The following is a 21,149-nucleotide window of genomic DNA, read 5'->3' as shown; positions in this document are numbered from 1 at the left end:
GAGTAGTGGCGAAATACCTCGATAGCATTGTTAATGTGGTCTGTAGGATCTGTAGCGGTCGCCATTGTTGCTATCCTCACCAGTTACCCACCGGCGTACAGCTTGACATCAGCGTGGCGCTGATTGGCTAATTGCTAGACCCGCCCCCACCCCCGGCATTCATTGGTCCGTCCATCGTTTGGACGAGATAAATCGCAAATTCATTGCAGTATGCCAGACCAGAGATGCAAGCCTACTCAGTAGAGTGGGCGGGGTCTATGGTCTGAAACCAGGCTAGTTAAGAATAGGAGTTTAGCAATTCAGTTTGTCCGTGAGGGGGAGAAATACAGAAGGGATAAGTTAGTAAGGAGGCAAGGGTGTGGCCACCTAGAAGTTGCTTGTGATTGGGAAATGCAAGCAGATTTAGGGGGAAAGCTTGTTGTTCCCCAGGAAATAGTTTGTAACAATCAGAGGCCTGACATAGTGTTGTAGTCAGTGAGTCAGCGGATAGGTTATTTCATTGAGCTGACAGTTCCTTGGGAAGACTCAGTGGAAGAAGCCTATGAAAGAAAAAAGTTTAGGTATGCAGACTCAGCATACAGCAGAAGCTGAGCAGCGAGGGTGGAAAACTAGGATTTGTCCAGTGGAAGTGGGTGTAGGGGATTCATAGCAAGATCAGCTGTCTCGCTCCTGGGGGAACTCGGGGTGCGGGGACAGAGTTTGAGGAAGACAGTGAAGGAAATGTCAGATGAAGCAGCTAGATCTAGTCAGTGGATTTGGATGAGGAGGAATAATGTTAGTTGGGGGCCCGCAGGGGGACCTACTAGGCAGGGTACATAACTCCTTGAGATCACGTGGAGAGATCCACCAATCAGTCCTCTCAGGAGAAAATCCAGGAAGAGGAAGGTTATTTAAGTGTGGGAGTGGCCTATTTGAATCCCTTTTGTTTGAGACCATGCTTCAAGGTGAGTTTGTTTGCTGATTCTGTGAGTTAAACTTTTCTATCTCCCTTAACTTAAGCTTATATTGGAGTTATGATATGTAGCATGTCAAATAGGGTATGGTGAATGTGCTAGGAAAGGTAGTATTGGCACAGTCACTACCTGGAGCTCGCATCAACGGAGCCTGGGTTTGTTGAAAGTGGCGGTGCTGTTTGGACTGAGAAAGCCTGTGAGTTTATCTTCTCTATCTCCTTTAACTTTAGCTTATATTGGAGTTTCGATATGTAGCATGTGAAATAGGGTATGGTGAAAGTACCAGGAAAGGTAGTATCGGTACGGTCACTACCTGGAGCTCGCAGAAAACGGAGCCTGGGTTTGACGACGGTGGCAGTGCTGTTTGGGCTGAGAAAGCCATGCGTAAGTGGGGTAAAGGAGGTTGTTGGGTTGGTGCGGGGAGCAGTGAGAGCTGGCATTAGGGGAGTGTCTCTGGGACACCAGAGATCACCGTCTAGCCTCCTGGAAGTGTCGTGGGACCAACTAGACGAAACACTGGTGAAAGGAGGTTCCCACCCGATGACCCCAAAGACATGTTAGTTATCACTGCTCATTGCTCTGTATAGTTAAGCCTTGCCATAATGGCTTTTCATAGGGCTTAGGAGGCTATTCACTGAGCGCTGATCCTTTATCTAGAGCGCAAATTTCTTGTGTTTATTTGAAGTTAAACCATCCAGTTAAGTGGTGATTTCTCCAGCTCAACAGGTAGAGTGAGCAGCCCATGCAGGCTGAGTCCTTTGCAGCAGCCCTGGTTCGATTCCAACCTGTGGCCCTTTGTTGCATGTCATCCCCATCCTCTCTCTCCCTTTCCTGTCACTCTCTAGCTGTACTGTAATAAAGGCAAAAAGCTTTAATGAATAATCAAAAAAGAGAACCAGCTAAAATGTCCCTCTATATACATTATTTTAACCAGATGAAAATATCTGGCCGCCCTTAGCTTGAACTGACAACACCAAAACTCAAATCAACAATCTCACTCTCACTGATAACACATGGCCATGAGTTCAGGATATTAGAACTTTTCTCTGTTTTGGCAACTACTGCCTCCCTAACCCACATGGGGAAATCCATCACTTTCACTAGACTATGATGGCCTCGGGCTTTGAGGTGCTGACCCTCGATGCATGTAACACAAAGATGTGCACGCTGAATTGCACAAGTAACCTGACAGTCAGCAGAAAAGCACCCACGCAGAAAACAACGCAGAGATGCAGTCATGAGGTTACCAAACAGGGCTCCTCTCTACTCCTCAGCTACATGTTAAAACCCTGTCCATGAACATGACAGGATAGGTGACAAGTCCTACACAGACTAAGAGCACAATCAACTCAGCGCTGAGCTTGCACCCACAGCTCACAAAGTGAGGGCTTCTCCAACTCCACAAAGAACATGTAGGCTGCATGTGCAATGACCCCTTCAGCATCCCTGCAAGAATAAGAATTGATGTGTGGGGTGGATGGTGGCCATAGGAAAGATTCCCATGTTAACAACTTGCAAGCGTTCACGTCAAAATGTTTGTATGATTATGAGGATTAAAGTAATGTGTGTTGATGATATAAATCAGGGTTTAATTACAATGTCTTGCAGTGTTTGTACTGGGTCCTTTTACTCTCTAGTTCCTCTTTTCACAAACCAAAATTTGACAAATTGTCTGCAAGAGACAAAGTGCAGACAAACATCACTGAGGCTTAAGTAAATGAATTCAGGAGAATGCTCCAGCTGTCCATCAGTGCTATTCTCAACGGATGGATAATACCTCAAAGTTAGAAAGAAGAATGAGATATGTGAGAATAAAGAGTGAGTTTAGGTAAGACTTTGTCATCTATCTTATCTATTGTTTTTAGTGATGGGGTGTAGTACAATAAAAATATTCATTTATTCCCTGGATAAGTGATAGCCTGATGCTGCTCCAACATTGTGACTGTTTTCTGCCTAACATTACTGCTGGAGATTTTTTTTTATTTGTGTGTTTTAATTGGTGTTCCATTGACTGTACCATTTCATTCTCACCTTTAAATTAATCTCTTGGTCAGAAGTTTGGATGAACACTGCCTCCCTGGATCCTGTCCCCTGGTTTTGTCTCTCCTGTTTGGACTGCAAACATAAGTAGCAATGAGCATAGAAAACAATCTAAAGCAATAATTCAAACATCTATTTATTCCACAATCGTGGCATAATATAGTATGTCACCCACACTCAAACTTGAATTTGTGTGCCCAGGCTGGCGGTAAGCAAACAATGCCACTCCAGCAGCAGGCTTTTTCAGCTTTGGCTAAGATGAGCCCCAGTGGAATCAGATGGTAAGTGAACAGACGTGTAACCATTTCAAAGTGCTTGTGCTATTTCATTTTCATTCCCTGAAGGCAACACTCCTCTGCACTTTATGAACAGTCCAAGAAAGTCAAGCAAACCTCTTTTTCATTAGTACAACCACACGCGATAAAGGCACAGAGCCAAAGGAGAAAGAGAGTGTCATGGAGATAAGGAGTCAAATTAGAATAGAATCTTTTATTTTCGTTTTTTCTTTTTTTTTTTTTACAAATATTGTTATTTTCCACAACATGTAAATGCATCAGACCAAAGCCCTTTCTCACACATTCACACTTCAGATACACTTATCAGGAAATTCATGAAAAAACAATCTATTACCCACATGAACACAGCGTCAAAAGACTTTCATACCCATCAGTGGAATTTAAAAATCACTCATGCTGTAATACAATTGGGACTGCAGATACACCAAAATATGTGAGTTGATCTAAAGATGAGATCTGAAACGAGGAACACTAACAAATGCCACAGAAATTATCTCAGAGATGGCCTCGATGCAAATGAGAAGCTATTTTTAAAGAAGAAAGTGTTGATTAAATGTTTCAGTGTGAGTTTGGAAAGACTGCGCTTCTAAAACCTTCACTCATTTCATTTGTTGGATCTGTGGCAGATATTTCAGACAACCTTGGACTTCGACCACCGCTGCTTTTTAATCAAAGGGGGCAGACGGATCAATGAGAGGAGGCCATTGGAGATTCTACGGCTCTTGTTGTGGCCTACACACCTTAATTGGATGGTACATGAGTGTTTTGCTGAATAGCGGGCCTGTTTTCCACATGCACAATCAATAGCTTGTTCTCTGCTGAGTTGCCCAGACAGCTCTAATCAAATAGCAAACTCTATCCTTGAAACTTCTGGATGGCTGCATATTTCCTGTGTCAAGCTGCTTAAATAAGCGTCAAATGCAATTATGCCACATCCACAGCTCTGAACTGTGGTATTCAACAAATGAAATGATACCATACTGTACCGGGAAGCTGGCAGGTCTGATATTACAGTTGTCCTTTCAAACTACAGGGTCACATTTAGTGTTTTTCAAATTCAGGCTGTAAAAACTGAAAATGTGACGTAAATTGTGACAGCTCTGACATGTCTGATGCTCAGTGAGAGGAAACCGAAGCAAAGAGGTTTGAATCCTGAACAACAACACAAGTCAGGTTTATACTCAGGCTTTCAATCATTTAGTGTGTTCCCAGCTACCATGAACATGTTGTTCAGACTGGATTCCAAAAATCGGGACATTGTGTAAAACAAAAAACACAATGCAACCTATATTCAACTGAATACAGTACAGGACATTTAATAATAATGACTGTTCCTTGTAAATATGCACTCCTACTGAATTTGACGTCTGCAGCATGTTTCAAAAAGTTGGGACAGAGGCAACAAAAGTGGGATAGTAAGGATGGCGCAAGGTTCACCACTTTGTATAAAACTGCATGAACAAATAGTCCAACAGTTAGGGAGCACGCTTCTCAATGCACAACTGCAAGGAATTCAGGGATTTCATCATCTATAATCCATAACATCATCAAAAGAATCAGAAAATCTGAGAAAATCTCTGAACGTAAGGGGCAGGGCTGAAAACTGAATGTCTGTGACCTTTGATCCTTCAGACGGAAGTGCATTAAAAACCAACATAACTGTATAAAGGATATTACTACATGAGCTGAGGAACACTTTTAAAAAGCACTGTTCTTCGCTGCATCTACAAAAGTTAGGACTTTACCATGCAAACTAAAAGCCAAACATCAACAATATTTGTAAACGGTGCTGTCTTCTCTTGGCCTGAGATCAACTGACACAAAGTAGAAAAGTGTGCCCTGGTCTGATGAGCAGATATTTCAAATTGTTTTTGGGAAATCATGGATGTCGTGTCCCCCAGGCACTTTTGTGGAACGTGCTGCAGGCATCAAACTCAGAATGAGTGTTTGTTTACCAAACACAATTAAGTTTATCAGTTTGAACATTAAATATCTTTGTACTGTGTGTAATTGAATATAAGATGAAAAGGATTTGCAAATCACTGTTTTCTGTTTTTATTTATGTTTTACACAGTGTGCCAACTTTTTTGTAATTGGGGTTGTACCTTAATGACACCACTGCCTTTACGTTGATACCAGTCTGCTGTTTGCCATAACAGAATCATAAAAAGAGCAATACACAGATTTCTGCTGCTAATAGCATAACATAACCATCATTTGTTGGGTAAATGGACAGTCTGTGGCAGAGACTGATGGATGTAGGAGGAAACAACTTGTGTTGATGTGGTTGTATTCTGATGGGGGGTCACAGAGGTCTCGGCTTAATTAAATTCTGTTTAATTCACATTGATTCATAAAGTGAAAATCCAGTTTTGACTCAACTTCCATCAATTATCTGTGAGCCATATGACGACCCTGGAACGATCAATCTCGCTCTTGTTTCAAAGTGCTCTTAATTAATACACACATGCACACGCAGACGCGCACGTTATCACAAACACATGCACACTTTTGGTTAGAGAGTAAGCTACATTACCACCTAAATTATCTGATAAAAATCTCTACTTGATGTGATCAAAATTAGCTTTGGGTATTAGAAATAGTTTTTCATGTGTGCACATCCATACCATCCAGTTTATCTTATTCTGATCTATCTTATTGATTGATATCATTTCTCAGTGCAATCAGATTAAAAGTAGTGCAGTGTTTTATGTCTTTAAGACTTTCCCCCCCTGTATCCTGCCAAGACAAATTCTAATAAGAATTTAAAGTTTATTTTATAAAGTGCTTTCTTTGCCTCCTATATTTTTCCAAAAACTAAATCTAGTAGTTTAAATTTGAACTATTAATACATGGTGTTATTACTGTAACTTACGACACCTCTGGAAGAGCGCAGAGGATTAACTATATGAATGAGAAATATTGCGCAACGCAAAAAAGAACAAGAAGTTTAAACTTAAATCTTTTGCTGTGAATAGATCAGAAACAGAAAGTCAATACATGTCAAATTCTTCTCCCGCCCTGCCCCACTGTGGCTCTTACAGTCCTTAGCTGCTTTCATTCACCAAGCGTGAACCATTGATGCCGCGGTAGGTGACACGGCTGGGGCGGACCAGCACGCCGTGGCCAGGTCGACAGGTGAAGTAACGGCGGCCGCCCACAGAGCCATCGTTCTTGCCCTTAGGGGTTCGGAGCTCCAGACCCAGCCAAAGGCCCGGGGCAAAGTCTGCTGTACCCAGGTAACGGATGAATGCCATCTCATTGGCACTGCTGAGCAGCACCTGCATGCCCACGTGGAGGCAGACCTGTCCGTCAGAGCTGGGTGAAGGGCTGGACCCTACTGTGCTCCCGGGAACACCGCTGAGAGTACTCCAGCGCCGACGGTGAGGGTTGGAGCGACTTCTTTTTGTTGATTTTTTATTTGAGATGAATTGCGGATGCCCAGGAAAAAAAATACAACAAGAAAGATTTATGAGAAAAGGTATGCAGTGTGAAAGAACATCTCAAAAGTAAGTGGGAGATTGATGGCAGCTTGATGTTTGAGAGACTGATCTTCAATTCCCTGTTCTCTCTCATTCTGGCCACAACCATGCATGGGCCATTTAAAAAAGGAACCTCTGCTGACTAATACCACTGCTTCTTATCGGTATTGATTCTGCCACTTCTTAGGATGAAGTTGAAAAGATTGGGGAGGGTGAAATGTGAGGGCTGTGTGGAAATGAGGGAAAAGAGAGCCACACCTGGTAGAGGGGCTTTTTCTGCTCGTCTCCTTGGGGGTGGCGATGGCCGATGATGTGCTGAAACTGCGACGGATTGTCCCTGCACGGCAATCACAAGAGTCAAGCACTCTCACACAGATTCTTGTGAAAGAATGACTTCACAAGCACCCGCAGCATAATAAATGCAATGGCACATTTCAAATAAATCCGAATCAAAGCCTCCAATGAAGGCAGAATTCTCACCACTGAAAGGATGGCTGAGACGTGAGGAGGAGAGCTCTGAAAGGCAATCAACAGATCCATGGATTCTGTGAGAGGAAGGAAAGACAGAAACTTGTAAGTGACATACAGCAACATATCACATTAAGTAACATTTAGGCACCTTCATTGAGTTTTCAACATGAGACAATTTATTGTGAAACATTGACTCAGAGTTTATCTCAGTCAGACCATTTTGAAAATGCATGAAAAAATCTGTCCAAGGGCGTACATTTTGTTTCACCATTAGGGGTGAAACACATGAAATAGGGGTTTGGGGGTCCTCTGCCAGGAAAATCTGAGCATCAAACACAGCTATGGCTAAGTAGTTAGAGCGGGTCGTCTACTAAATCGGAAGATCGGCAGTTTGATCCCCTGCTCTGCCAGTCCACCTGTCTAAGTATCCTTGAGCAAGATACTGAACCCCAAATCGCTCAGTGTGCATGAATAGTTAACTGAGTCACAGGTGCTAACTTGTATAGTGGCCATGACCATCAATGTATGACTGTGTGTGTGTATGGGTGGATGACACATGCAGCGTGAAAGCATTTTGAATGGTTGGAAGACAAGATCATCCATCACATTACTTCCTATATTTTTGTGAATTTTGATGCACGAATTTGTGCCTTTTCTGCATTAATTTCTGATGCCTTATTATCTTATTTTGTCAAAATTAAACTTCACCACTTTCATGTTTATTGGGGGGGACAAATGCACAAGTTCTAAATAGCGAGAAGAGGATGTGTCCCCTTCGTCCCCACAAAATCTACTCCTATGTATCTGTGATATTTTAGAGTTAAAAAATAAATAACCTGACAAGGTCTACATTTGGTGATGGTCCCCTCTCTGTGAACAGCAACAAGGAAAAAAGACCATTCCTGCTGCTTGCACAAGAGTGACTGTCCTAGTTATTGATGTGTTCTCAAGTCACTATGTGACTATAATAATGTTAGACTTCTGAAAGCCATCAGGAAGGAGAGTGCCAACGTCGAAAAATGAGCACACTATGTGCCTTGGGGTTAATTAAGAAAAAAAGAAGATAGGAAAAGGACATATAGGATGGCAAGAAAATGCAGGCGCTGACTTTCCAAAAGCAGCTTTTATCTCATGGAAGATGTAAACGGTGGGAGATGGGAAGAGAAGAGGAAATCTCCCCCCTGAATGGTGGACTTGCACTGAGATGAAGCACAAGCAGCAAAGGAAGGTGAAGAGACTGATAAAGTCTAGGTATAAAAGGCGGAATGTGTTAATGTAACCAGCAATCCCTTAGATCTGAAGAACCTCGCTCTCCTTCAAAATAAACACAATCAGTATTTCAGGTGTCAACTGCTTTTTAAACTGTAATGGCTTTCATCCAGTTATAATACACATTATACACTTGAGGCATTATGCTGCTAATGTGCCATCCAATGAAAAAGGTCAACAGTTTTTATCCACTTGCAGAAAATGTGAGGCAAAAACAAAACAATGCCTGGCGCTGAATAACTTAGTGGCTTGTAAATATGCATGTCAGACAGAGGTTTCCATACCCGCAGGATTAGATGATCTCCATAAAGAGCCACCTTGAGACTTGACACATATGTTGAGTCAACACTTATTCTGCGTGAAGTGTGCAAGCGTGATCTTATGTGCAGCAATATCAAGGCCTCTAGAGGAATTTGCTTTTAGTCATGCACTAGTTGAACGAGTCAACATGGCAGTGGTTCCTTCGTTTGCCTTACTTAAGTGAGAACAGGGTTAATAGAGGTTAACAGAGCGTTGAGATGAAGGAAGGTTTAGCCACATGCATGCAAAAACATCCAAATGCTACTACTGACAGATTTAACTCATGTTAAGTTCAGTGTTAAATACATCTGAAACCTGTATGAAAGATACAATGCATATTTGGAACCAAAGAAACTACTAATACTTAATATACAATGCTTTAAGATGGCGTTATTTTATTCATCTACTAATTCAGCTATCCATGTGGCTCTAATAGTTTTGGTTCAGGGCTCGTAAATGCATCACGTTCGGTTCGGACGGGCCGGAAAACAGGTCAATAAACAGAAAAAAGCAGCATGGAGGCCAGTGAAAATGTTTTGGTGGTTAGATCTTGTTTATATCTCATTTATTCAGTCTCTCTCTCTAACTTTGTGCCAACTAAATTTTGAACAATGCTCAAACGCTGCTTGGACAAAGACAGAAGGAGTTTTGTGGTCGTCTGTCAATGCATCACGTCTGGGTGTCGTATTTCCATCACTGCCAATCAAAGAGATCAGAGCTGAAGCCGATAAATACCTGTGACTGCTGCGGAGTCATTTATCCTGGGAGTGAATGCTAACTGTAACCTTTCCCATAAAATACAACAGCCAGATGTTAGCTGGTGTAAGCAGGGGTTTTATCCAGTGGGAAAGGAGCTTTAGACATTGGCTGCATCTCAAGTCTCTTAAATAGCATCCACATTTCCCTCACTTGTCTTTTCCTTGTGTGGTAGTCCCTCCCACCAGGGATGCATGGAGAGACGCAAGTAAACCATGGGAGGAGGGAAGACAGACGAAATATGTTTTTGGGGAAATGAGACATTGGTTCCTCAAAACTGTCACGTGAAGCAACGTCCATTTCTGATGACAGCAGCAGCTCATCACAGCTGGATAGGCTGTTAGTCAGCTGTTAGTCATAGCTGAAGAGACTTTTGATGGAGTTCGTATCTGGACACACATAAAATAACATATATGTATGTAATAAAGACACAATTGTCACTGGCACAGCAGCTGTGTTTTCTCTCTGTTTATCAAGCATCTGCACATCTGCACATGAATAACAACCTGCGTTCTGTATTAGTACTGAGTCCTGCTCACAGGCACAGAATGCGTTTGAATTATTTATTGATTATTTACACCTGTATTTATTGATATTCTGATTGTGGATTCATTTTTTAATAATCCAGATACCATTATGGTATCTTTCAAACACTAGAAATTTGTTTTAGGTGAAACATTTCAAGAAAAATTCAAATGATGAAACTCACAAACCTTAAGCTCAGGAGTGATTAGCTTCACATGTGACTGATTGGAAAAGACGATCAGTAATGTGGTAAGTGTGTCTTGCTGACAGACAGACTCCCTCTGACTTTAATTGTCTCCATAATAAAAGTCAATGGGGGAAATAACAGACCATGAAAAGAAAAATCTGTCTAATAAATGGAGAAAGTTGTCTGTCTTTTGTTGTTCAAACCTACAATTTAGGCAGCTGATTTTGAGAAGATGGTGAATCAGAAAACAAATAAAATATCAAACTTGGGGGTGATACACTTCACTTAAATCTTTTATCTGTATTCACTCCAGTATGAAACTTCTGTGGGTTGTTATGTATCAGATCAGTCTGATCAGCTGCAGCGTCCAGTCAATAAAATTCAGGGGCATGTCGGTCAAATTAACACTTCTGTGAAGGCAGCTCTTGTGTATCCTTGCTCATCGCTCCTGGCTCCCTAATCTTAGCTCCTCAGCAAAAATAAGAGCTTTGAGATGGTCTTCAAAATGGCGCACCAAAATGACTTACGGTTCAAGCGAGGATCAGGGAGCAAGGAAATGACAGTTAAGAGACTTGAGATGCACCTATTGTCTATAGGTGCATCATCCCCCAATTAAATGTTTGTTGTTTCTATGATGCGTCACTTTGCTGTATGTACCAAATAAACACAGACTGTACTAAAACAGGTAACAAGTCTGTACGAGGCAACTCTATTCACATCCATATTGTGCAAGATTTTATTTTGCTGTTAATGTTGAAGAGCATCAAAGTATTAAGTGAGCTCGGATTTGTTTTAAGTGTTTTCCAGCGCTTTCCCCTAACATCATCAAAACACCAAATGAGGAACACCTTTTGGAACAATAGTGTTCATCGCTCCAGCAGAGCTCTTTACCAACAATTGTTAACGCTGTTCTGTTTACCTCATCAGGACTGTTTATGTCGGCTTTTCCTTTAATGTATCTCCCATCTGTGTTTCAGACACAATCTTTCCAGCTGATAACAGCTGGAAGTGGCCAAAATCTCTACAACAGTGTGATTAATAGGAAGGGAAAGCAGGCAAAGTGCCAACTGGAGATTTATTTGTCAGTTTTACGTTTCTATAATAGGGCTCTAATATTGGCCACTGCAGCATTGTTTGTTTGTTTTTTAAGAATCAACAGCACAATATGCACATACACTGCAGCTGGAACTGATTCAGAAACACAGAAAAATGATAGGTTTGTGATTATAGATACATTACATCCACAGTCCTGCCTCCTACACCATCATTAAGTCCAGCTATTCTCTTCGCAATTTGTAAAACTGGGAGTAATTTCTGTGGGAGTACAAGCAAAATGGCAACTGATGTGCAGAATCAAGCAAACATCTGTTTGGATATCAAAAAAATGTCAAAACAATTTTCAAAACAGCAATAAATTAAAATGACAAAGTATAAACACTACTTGAGTACAGAACATGTCTTCACAAACTCATAAATATTTTCATATCTCTCTGGATCATTGCACTTTTCTAAAACTCAAGTCACGGCTGAGATAGATTATTATTTACTGACCTACATTATTATTAGAGACATCACTGCTGGGTTCAAAAATCACACTCAAGTGAAATGTGTATAATTCAAGTTTTCCTGCTTTTTGGTTCTGCATGCTAATAGGTTTACTGTAATTATATGTTGAGCCAAGATATACTGGCTTGAATGCATGTCCAGAGCAGATTGCACACATCAGAGAGCTTTATAAGAGGCTGATTAGACACCTCAAGAGACGAGTGTATTTTAGCTGAGAGGATCTTTTCAAAGGAGCTCCCGCCAGTCTAAAATTGACTGGTCCCTATCTTAAGTCTCCAGCAGATGTTTCAAACACAAAACACTGCTTCAGTATCACTTTCTCACAGAGAAGGTTATTAAGCAAATTTCAAAGGCTTGGCCTGAACTTAAGTTGCACTGGTTCTACCAAGGAAAATATTGAGTGGCACCATTCAGCCTAATTCTAGTCAAAGGTATTATAATGTACCTATCAAAAATAAGACAACATCACTAAAAGTGGCTCCCAGTTATCAGTCCTGTCGGGTGGACCAGTCTTGGCCCAGGAAATTCCATATTACCGTGATCAAGAATGATTTATTTAATGATGTATTTCTCACTACTATTACAACCATTATGACTGCGGATGTCATTATTTGTCTACTTTAATTTTTTATTCCATATGTTATTGTATTTTTTGGGTGGGATTAGCTAACATGTCAACAATGAGTCTGGCGTGAAGGGCAGGGGGAGTTTTGGCCACATTGTGCATGCATGTTGTAGCCCATGTTGTTTTATGTTGTTATTTGTCTCTATGTAAAAACAAAAAGGGTCCAAACTGTAACAAAAGCTGCTATACACCTACATGTTGCTCATTTTATTCAAGTCTCGAGGAAACTGCTCCAAAACCCACGGGCAATCACAGAGCTATTAATGATTATATTTAAATAACGAAGACACTGCATCAAGGACAGAAATGCTCAACTTTCAGCCCGGGGTGCCAAGTGGCCCACATTCATTTTCTAATTCACAATGAAAATAAAAATGATTCACACTGGGAATGTCTTTTGTACTTTGAATGTAAATAGGTGCCAAAGCACATTTAAAAAAGCATCAAAACAGAGCTTGTTTATCAAAAAAGTGCCAAGGCAGGATCCCAACACCCCCATAGAGGTCTGTGCTAGGTCCTGGCTCCCAGAGCCCCGTCATTTTGCAAAAGTGGTTCCCGGGCAAAGCAGGTTGAGTATCCCTGGTTGAGGAGAATCTTCTGAACTAGTCACTGCAAGTATACACGATTAGTGTTCCATTTAGTTTCATATTTTAAACCCCACATTTAAGTGATGCAAGGAACAAAGCACTCTAAAAGCTATTAAGATAATGAGATACAAACAAACTGTCACTCAACCACTGACTTTAAAGTGAAAATAGAATTCATGTCAAATGCCCGACTTATGCCATATTACTTTGTCTGGAAATAGAGATGGGGCTTAAGAAAAGAAATTAAAAACAAAATAATTACATGAGGAGGTGTTGAGAATTCATCTTAGCCCAGAGCCAGTCTGATAGAGAATACAAATCAATCAGTATAACACTAGTGACAGTATTTTAACCATATGAATCATTATGAGTAACTTAACATTACATCTGTGGTCTGGCGCTTTGAATGATGCCGCTGAGCCCTTACACTAACTTAGACACTGGCTGCACAGTGAAAGCAGCACAATAGCAGAGCACCAGCTTCAGTCCTCCATCAGAGTCTATACAAGATGCATTCAGGCACAGTGCTAATCTAAAGGTCACCTGCATTTGGCAGCACTCAGAGCTTAACACATAATCACTCTACTTATTTGTGTAAAAAGGAAGAAAATAAGTCTTGAAGCCTAAAAAGACACTTTGTAACCCAGTCTGCCAAGACAGCTGTATTGAGTAAAATAAATCTGGTCTGTCAGATGCGCAGGAGACGCAACTGAACAAAGCAACTGCAACACTGACTATGTTTATATGCACACTAATATTCCATTATTATTCCTAATATGACAGTATTCTGAATTTGAACCAACTAGTCAACAGTTTCCAAGGCTGTGAGGTAGAGATGCATGTCCAAAGGAAAATTCCACATTTCTGGTCGGAAGGAGAAATTCACCTACGTTTGAACATTTTTAAAGACTTGGATGTCAGCAGGTTTGTGGGTATGCGCAAGTATTGCAATGCTGACCTTTTCAAGAGGGTGGTTGATGCAATGTATAGGGGTGGGAAGAGGATGGCAGCACCATCAAACAAGTCTGCCACCAGTGGAAAACTTTGAAAATATCCTATTTTGATGCAAAGAAGCAAAATGGCACCAGAGGCTCCGGCCGTTCCACTTTTCCATATTTTGACCTGATAAACAACATGTTAGGACACATTTATTGGAGTGTGAACGGCTGCATGTACACAGGAATATTAGTCGAATATTCATTTTCATTAACATTGTAAATAGCTTAGTAGGAATATTGGGGGTTTCTTTTCAGAATAAGGGCAAAAAAATGAATATTCAGTGCATGTAAAGATAGCCACTTTCTATGAGGGTAATCTTTAGTTGCCAGACATCAGTGTGGCTTTCATACAGACCACTTCACATACATGACTTTGCTTCACCTGACAGATAAAATTCTAAGCAGCACTTACTAATGATCAATTTATTTGTAATATATACCTGGATTTATCAAAAGTATCAGATGCAGTGAATCAGAGCATTATATTCAGTAAACAGGACTTAGGTTCTCTTCACACAGCAACTGTATGGCTAAAACATAACTGCACAAAGTGCAGTTAGAGTGTGGTGTGTTCCAAGGGTCCATTCTTGGGTTACCATTATTCCTCATTGTTACAACTTATTTACCAATTTGTCCAACATAGTTTCTCCCATAATGTTTGCTCATGACACCACCTTGATTCTTTCACAATGTGATTGTCCGTCACTGATTAAAGAAGTTAATTCTTCTTTATCTGAATGCAGAATGGTTCAAAGCAAACAAAAGGTTTCTAAATATTGAAGAATCTAACTTCATTGTCAGTGGCTCACAGACATATTGTAAATAATGCATCAAAGATTTCCCTTGTGAAAAATGACGCCTCATGTCCAAGCAACTAAATCCCTAGAGAACAGATTAATCATGTCAGTTAAAAAAGAAACTAAATGTATTAGTATAACAAGGAAATTGAGGTATTTTGTAGACAAAAAAATGTCTGCGTACCCTTTAGATTCTTACCTCTCATGTTGCAATACAGTCTGGGCAAGTACATTTTCACATCTCTTTATAACATGCTTTTCTACAAAAACGTTTTGTCAGCATTGCTGCTCATTTTACATATTTTATCCCCACCGGCTTCTCCATTTCAGAGAACTCAACTTCTATATTATTTGATAGCTACATTTTCCAAAATGTACTGTATATTTATACATACGATACAATTCAAGGATGGAAATCTTTTAGATTATTTCAGGTCTTATTTTAAAATTGACTCATGTTCACTCTTGCTCAACCAGACTTTTATCTTCCCAAATATCGTACAAGCAAAGGAAGAATTTTCAAATCAGATATTAGGGCCCTTACTCTTATTCTCATTTGATTAAAATGTTCTCCTCCTTAAAGTCCTTCAGAGCAAATGTAAAAATCACTTACTACATGTATATCACACAGTGAGACATATCAATATATTTGTTCGATAAAAAAAGCACGACCAAGTACTTACAAGGCAAATGTATGCAACATTTTTTAAGTATTCTCTTACATATTCCATACTTTGTCTTGAAAATATTACCCCAACAAACAATAAACACATATTCATTATCAATAAAGCATATTTAAAGAGAGGGATGATGCCGTCTGCCTCACAACTAATTGAGGTGTCATGCTAGGTGAGGGCCCCAGGCTTCACGTTTAACAACTCAGACTCCCTTTAATCACAAGTACAGAGGAGGACTGTTTGCCACACAGAGGGCAAAATCAAATATGTCAACACTAGCACAAATGACACTGTCACAGGAGCTCATTAGTGTCATCAGATGTATTGATGAGGGCAATAAAACTCAACCTCAGGGTTTTCAGGGCATATTGTCAAATTCTTCAAAAATCTGCTCTGAGCTGACAAATCTGTTTTTGCCGCTGCGGTTGACCACTGGCACAAATCAACAGGGACCATTAGTCATGAGTGTAGAAACAAACAAACAAAAAAAAAACTACCATGAAGGTCCAGCACTCACCTTTGAACACGAGACGGAGGAGCAAAGACGCCATGTTTTGGTGGGCAGCTGAAGTACCTCACTCCTCCCACTGATCCATCATTCTTACCACTTGGCTTGTCCAGTTCGATGCCCAACCAGAGCCCTGCATGAACAGAAAGACAGAAGGACCAGAAATCAAACAAGCTGTCAAGGGACCATTGACGGATAATTGCATTTATAATGGCCTAAGAGTAGAGATCAACCTTAAAGGAATACCTCATCACCCAAATGACCATTTCTGTATCAATAGCTTTGCCTAGTGTTTCGTTAAATTCGCAAAGAAAACTTTTCTTGCATGCCTCAGTGACCGAAGAATCTAAAAACTGCAAACATTACCTAATGTACGGAAGTCATTGGGGACCACATCTAACGACAGCAAAATTATATCTAACAACTCATGCAATGTAATCCAAGTCTCTTGTATCCAGACGTATGCTCAGTATTTCCTAAACACATTGCATTACCTTGCAGTCTGCTCTTTCCGGCAAGGACTACAGGTGAAACTTATCTTGGCCTTCACTTCCAGTCCTGTCAGAGAGGGCTGACGGCCAGTTAATGCAATATGTTTGGAAAGCACTGAGCATACGACAGGACATGAGACCTGGATTACACTGCAGAAGTTGTGTGAGAGGTTCTCATCGAATGTTTTGATTAAGTTTTGCTGTTGCTAAACATGGTCCCCAATGACTTCAATACAATCACCATGATGCTGTTCTTGGATTCTTTGTTCACTGGAGGCATGTGAGAAAAAACAGGTTTTCTTTGCAAATTTAGTGTAACACGGGGTGAGTCACTGATACATGAATGGTCATTTTGGGGATGAAGTATTCCTTTAAAAAAGATTTCAGTCATGAATTAAGAAAGTAGTGTATTAGTCATCTAATGCTGGCAGTGGTAAAACTCTACAAAAAACAATTACGTTTGCTGAATAGACTAACAAAATGGCACACAGAAGAGCAATCAGCTGTTGACTGAAAATGTTAACTTCTAAAAGGGTGTTACAACATTAGATGTGTACGCCACATGAAGGAACAGGCAAAATGTTAAAAATTAGTCAATTTAGTGTTAATGTACAGCAGTAAAAGCTGCTTTTGGTGTCAAGACGAAGTCCTCAGTGCAGTCAGGTTGAGATAACAAAGCACCGCTAGCACTGATTTAAGAGTATCAGAGGCAACTCAAGACTGAAATCCCCTCAAACATGATCCTCAGTGGTGTGAGAACATGAACCATGACTGGGCAGAACAACTGCCGAAATGTTAATGAATACTGTGAGCTGTTTTCTGTCTGGGTGTCAATGGTTTTGCTCAGCAGCAGCATTCTAATATATTAGCTATCCATGTATCTTCTGTCCAACTCAGAGTTTGCCTTTGTAATGACTTGTGAATGAGTCTGCAGTGCAGCTCATGCATGTTGAAAGGGGAGAGCTTAATAGAATTATCATATATATTGATCTACATATAACTTACTCTACAGTGATGATACTGCACAGAGGTGTTAATATTTAAACAATTTTGACATCTCCTGCTACAAAAACTAGATATTAAGTTTTCAACTTAAGGCAACCAAAGCACGTTCTACCATTTGGAGACAAAACTACCAATCCTTGATTCAGATCAATTACTCACTCGTCCAGAAATTTGTGAAAATGAAAAACCCAATCTTGAATACAAACATTATGTCTGCAAAGCTTTCATTTATAGGCATTTAAGTTCATAGTTAGTCGTATCAACTTTCTTTATGCCTCTGGAAACCTGACTCAGTCTGATTCTATCAATACAAAAAAATAAAATACTCCACTTATTTTTAACCTTGTAATGACAACAAGGTTACCTAAACTGTGCAATCACCATAATTTATTTGGTCTAAAGCCACAAGCTCACCAGTTTGCTGCCCAATTTAAAACTGCAGTAATTCTAATTCTTTACATCTGGACAGCCATGATTTATTAAAAGGGACAATACATATTTTAGATAGTCCTTGACTTCCTTTTTTTGTTTTTTCCCTGCACTCTAAGTACCATATACCCAACACTGATGGGACTAAACCTCTTTCAGAGACTACAATTTGCTCCTCTTGGAGCCCCACATGTTCTTTATGAACCCTAACATCCTAACAATAAACACATTTAAAGTATGTTCATAAACAGCTGTAAAATTATTCATAAAGTCAACTGGGCAGTCTATTGAATCAGTCTCAGTGCTTGCTGTTAAATATAAAATGATTTTTTTAAATCATTTTAACTGTGGGGGGTTTAGTCATACCTCTGAACAACAGAGCTAAAGCTACGAGACACCATGACATTGATATATATTCATTTTGCATCATCGTAGAAATATTCCATGCAAATTAAACTTCAGAGAGCATTTAAATATGCATAGCCATTATTCACCTTTCAAATAATGCAATTAACAACAATTTACAATTCACATTCGACATAGGTTGATTCTTTTTATGGAAATAAGGCTGATTACATCATTGTGCTAATGATTGCGGCAAGAGATTGAAGTGCCATCCAGATTACACAGATGATGAAAAGCAACGCCGCGAAGCATCTACCATATAAAGAGCTAATTGATGGTGAAACATCAAAGTCATTTTAACTGTCAAATCTTTGCAGGGAGAGCAACAATCTTAACGACTGACCTGGAGCAAAACTGGTCTTTCCATAGAATTGGACTACACCAGTTCTCTGGCCCACCACCAGCACCCTCTCCCCCAGGCGCACCTCAGGGGCTCCACACACAGAGCTACTAGCTGAGGGGGTTCGACTTCGAATACCTGGGAGAGATGAACAAAGAGTGTTTGATTCCTGTGATCATTACTGCTCTGTTTAATTCCATTGGATCTGTATAATTATTAGAAAATCCTGAAATAATGAGGGTCTTTGTTAAAGTCAGTGTTAACACAATTCAGCGTATAATGTTACAGACCTGTAGTGGTAAGTGCAGTGGTGTCAGGAGAAGAGCGGAGGGCCGGTGAGGGTGTGGTCCTGGGACTCAGGGAAGCACGCTCCCTTCGCTGTCTGGCAGGAAGACGTTGCCTTGGCAGTGGACGAGGCCGGGCAGCTGGCCCATGCCGAGAGTCCAGTGAAGACGAGGAGGAGGAGAGAGAGCGGGAAAGAACACCTGCGGTGAAATTGACACAGAGAAATTAGAGATAAGAACCACAGGGGACAGGTGATTTGAAGAAAGAACCCCTACAAGTCAAGTGACTGAAACAGAAGACACGGTCGAAAGTTAATTAATAAAACCTACTTCTGTGAAGACAGCTACTTAAGCCAGATATATACTACACATCATTCAAAAAGATGCATCAACTGTTGCATCTACGCTCCTCTGCCGTGACATTAGTTGTGAATGTTGTTATCTATTCTGCAGTCTAAAGTCACACGGCACAAGCTGTGTGCCTCCCCTCTTAATACTGAACCCACCATCCATCCATTCAAGCTTTATCAGGGACTTTTGTAATTCTATTGAAATAATGAATCTCAGCCCATTATTCATTTTCCCATTTCTTCTTCTGAATGTGACAGTGCCCATAGCACTCAGATCCAGAAAATTACCATTGTATTTTTCTCAGAAATCCAAGCAGCTGTGTCACATGATTCCATGGCAGCACAAATCAAGTGGGCTCAATCTCTTACAGTTGCTTGTCCTGTTATCGTGGTCCAATTACAGGAGAGCATGCAAAACCCCTTCAAACTTGAGGGAAACAGACAGAGGAGTGGGTTGCCCAATTTCACTTTAAAGAAGCCATTTGGACACAGGACCTCATTAAGCCTTAACTTTCACAGACCTTCACAGGCCATAAGTTCATTAAATGCCCAACTCTTAGAGGCTAATTGATTAAATCTGTGCCAAAGTGCTGTAAAGTCAGAGGGAAGATTCAGCTACAAACAAATTGGAACCCAGAGAATGACGGGCAAAAAACTTCCTAACCTTTGGCAAAAGTTGTTTTCAATAGTAAACCTTCGCTAATGAGCCCCCAAGACTAGGCGCGCACACACCGAAAGAACAGTGGAAGCTGCTAATTGTGTCATTTCTGTTAAATTAATCAATCTCTCATTGCCTTAATTGATCGCTGGACCTGTTTATTGTGCATGAAACCAAAACACACCCCTGCAAGTATATTGTATTTTCAGGTTGAGAAAAATATCTGGAATTGAGATTTTTTTTAATTTATTTTTTTATAATCTTAATTATGTTTCAATGACAGATGCAGCACTAACGAAGAATACAAAGTGGTTTATCAAAGTATCAGGTACAACTGATTGATAAAGCCATTGATGTTCCTGTTGAGCGGCCCATGGATGGATTATGATGTTGGATTCAAGTATTAAGGTGCAGTAATTATCAGAGACAGGTGATGATTAGGAGTTTGTGGAAATACGGTTTGAACAATGTCCACAGTTTGAACTTCAGAGAGATTTTGCACAGTATTTATACAGCAAACTCTCTGCCACACCTCGTTCTCTGATGATACACAGTGCATTAAAGCCCACTCAGCTGTAACTGCAGTACCTGTCTTTGTCACTGAGGCGTCTCCCTCTGTGCCCTGATGGGGACCAGGTGGACTTTTTTGATTATCAAGGGGTTTTTTGACAGATGGAGATAAACCTTTCCACCCACACACACACACACATGCACACACAGACAAAAGAGACACAGTGACTACTTTTCATCACAGAAATCAATATTCATCTCAGTAAGGCTTCAGATTGAAAGATGACATAAATAATGTAACATCAAAGTTCTACAATGTTTGAACAATTTGAAAGTTTGACAACTGAAATTGTTAAAACTTTATATTTATATTCTTAAATTTGACAGTTGGATTTAACTGCGATAGACCTTTATATATCTGTCAGTGATAATTCTGTAGTATCTGTTGAAGGACTGTTGAAAATTATGAACACAGATTGAAAATCCAGAATTGAATTTAAAATCCTACTGTTAACTTATAAAGCTCTAAATGGTCAAGCTCCATCATATCTTAGTGAGCTCATAGTGCCATATTATCCCACCAGAACACTGCGCTCTGAGAACGCAGGGTTACTCGTGGTCCCTAAAGTCTCCAAAAGTA

General features: G+C 40.3%; 1 protein-coding gene across 14 annotated transcripts in view; it reads right to left on the bottom strand.

Annotated features, from left to right (window-relative positions):
- Positions 1-21,149, bottom strand: part of LOC126400797 (CAP-Gly domain-containing linker protein 4-like) — a 57,575-nt gene that overhangs the window by 6,462 nt on the left and 29,964 nt on the right. For 8 of the 14 annotated variants that reach the window (XR_007571007.1, XR_007571001.1, XR_007571005.1 and 5 more), the window contains 8 exons: positions 20,588-20,683; positions 18,998-19,192; positions 18,711-18,845; positions 16,047-16,170; positions 7,252-7,316; positions 7,030-7,108; positions 6,332-6,691; positions 2,985-3,068 (listed from right to left, as the gene is read on the bottom strand). Coding sequence is in view for 4 of the 14 variants with exons in the window: in XM_050061754.1 (XP_049917711.1) it covers positions 6,337-6,691; positions 7,030-7,108; positions 7,252-7,316; positions 16,047-16,170; positions 18,711-18,845; positions 18,998-19,192; positions 20,588-20,683 (1,049 nt within the window). In the remaining 10 variants the exon portion in view is untranslated. Of the gene's footprint in view, positions 1-2,388; positions 2,400-2,984; positions 3,069-3,218; positions 6,692-7,029; positions 7,109-7,251; positions 7,317-16,046; positions 16,171-18,710; positions 18,846-18,997; positions 19,193-20,587; positions 20,684-21,149 lie in introns of those variants that run through there. The other 6 variants (XM_050061755.1, XM_050061756.1, XR_007571006.1 and 3 more) reach the window with 5 other exon arrangements.

The sequence above is a fragment of the Epinephelus moara genome, chromosome 14 (genome assembly GCF_006386435.1).
Source record: "Epinephelus moara isolate mb chromosome 14, YSFRI_EMoa_1.0, whole genome shotgun sequence".
In the NCBI taxonomy this organism is placed as follows: domain Eukaryota; kingdom Metazoa; phylum Chordata; class Actinopteri; order Perciformes; family Serranidae; genus Epinephelus; species Epinephelus moara.
This window is presented reverse-complemented; position numbering and strand designations above follow the sequence as displayed.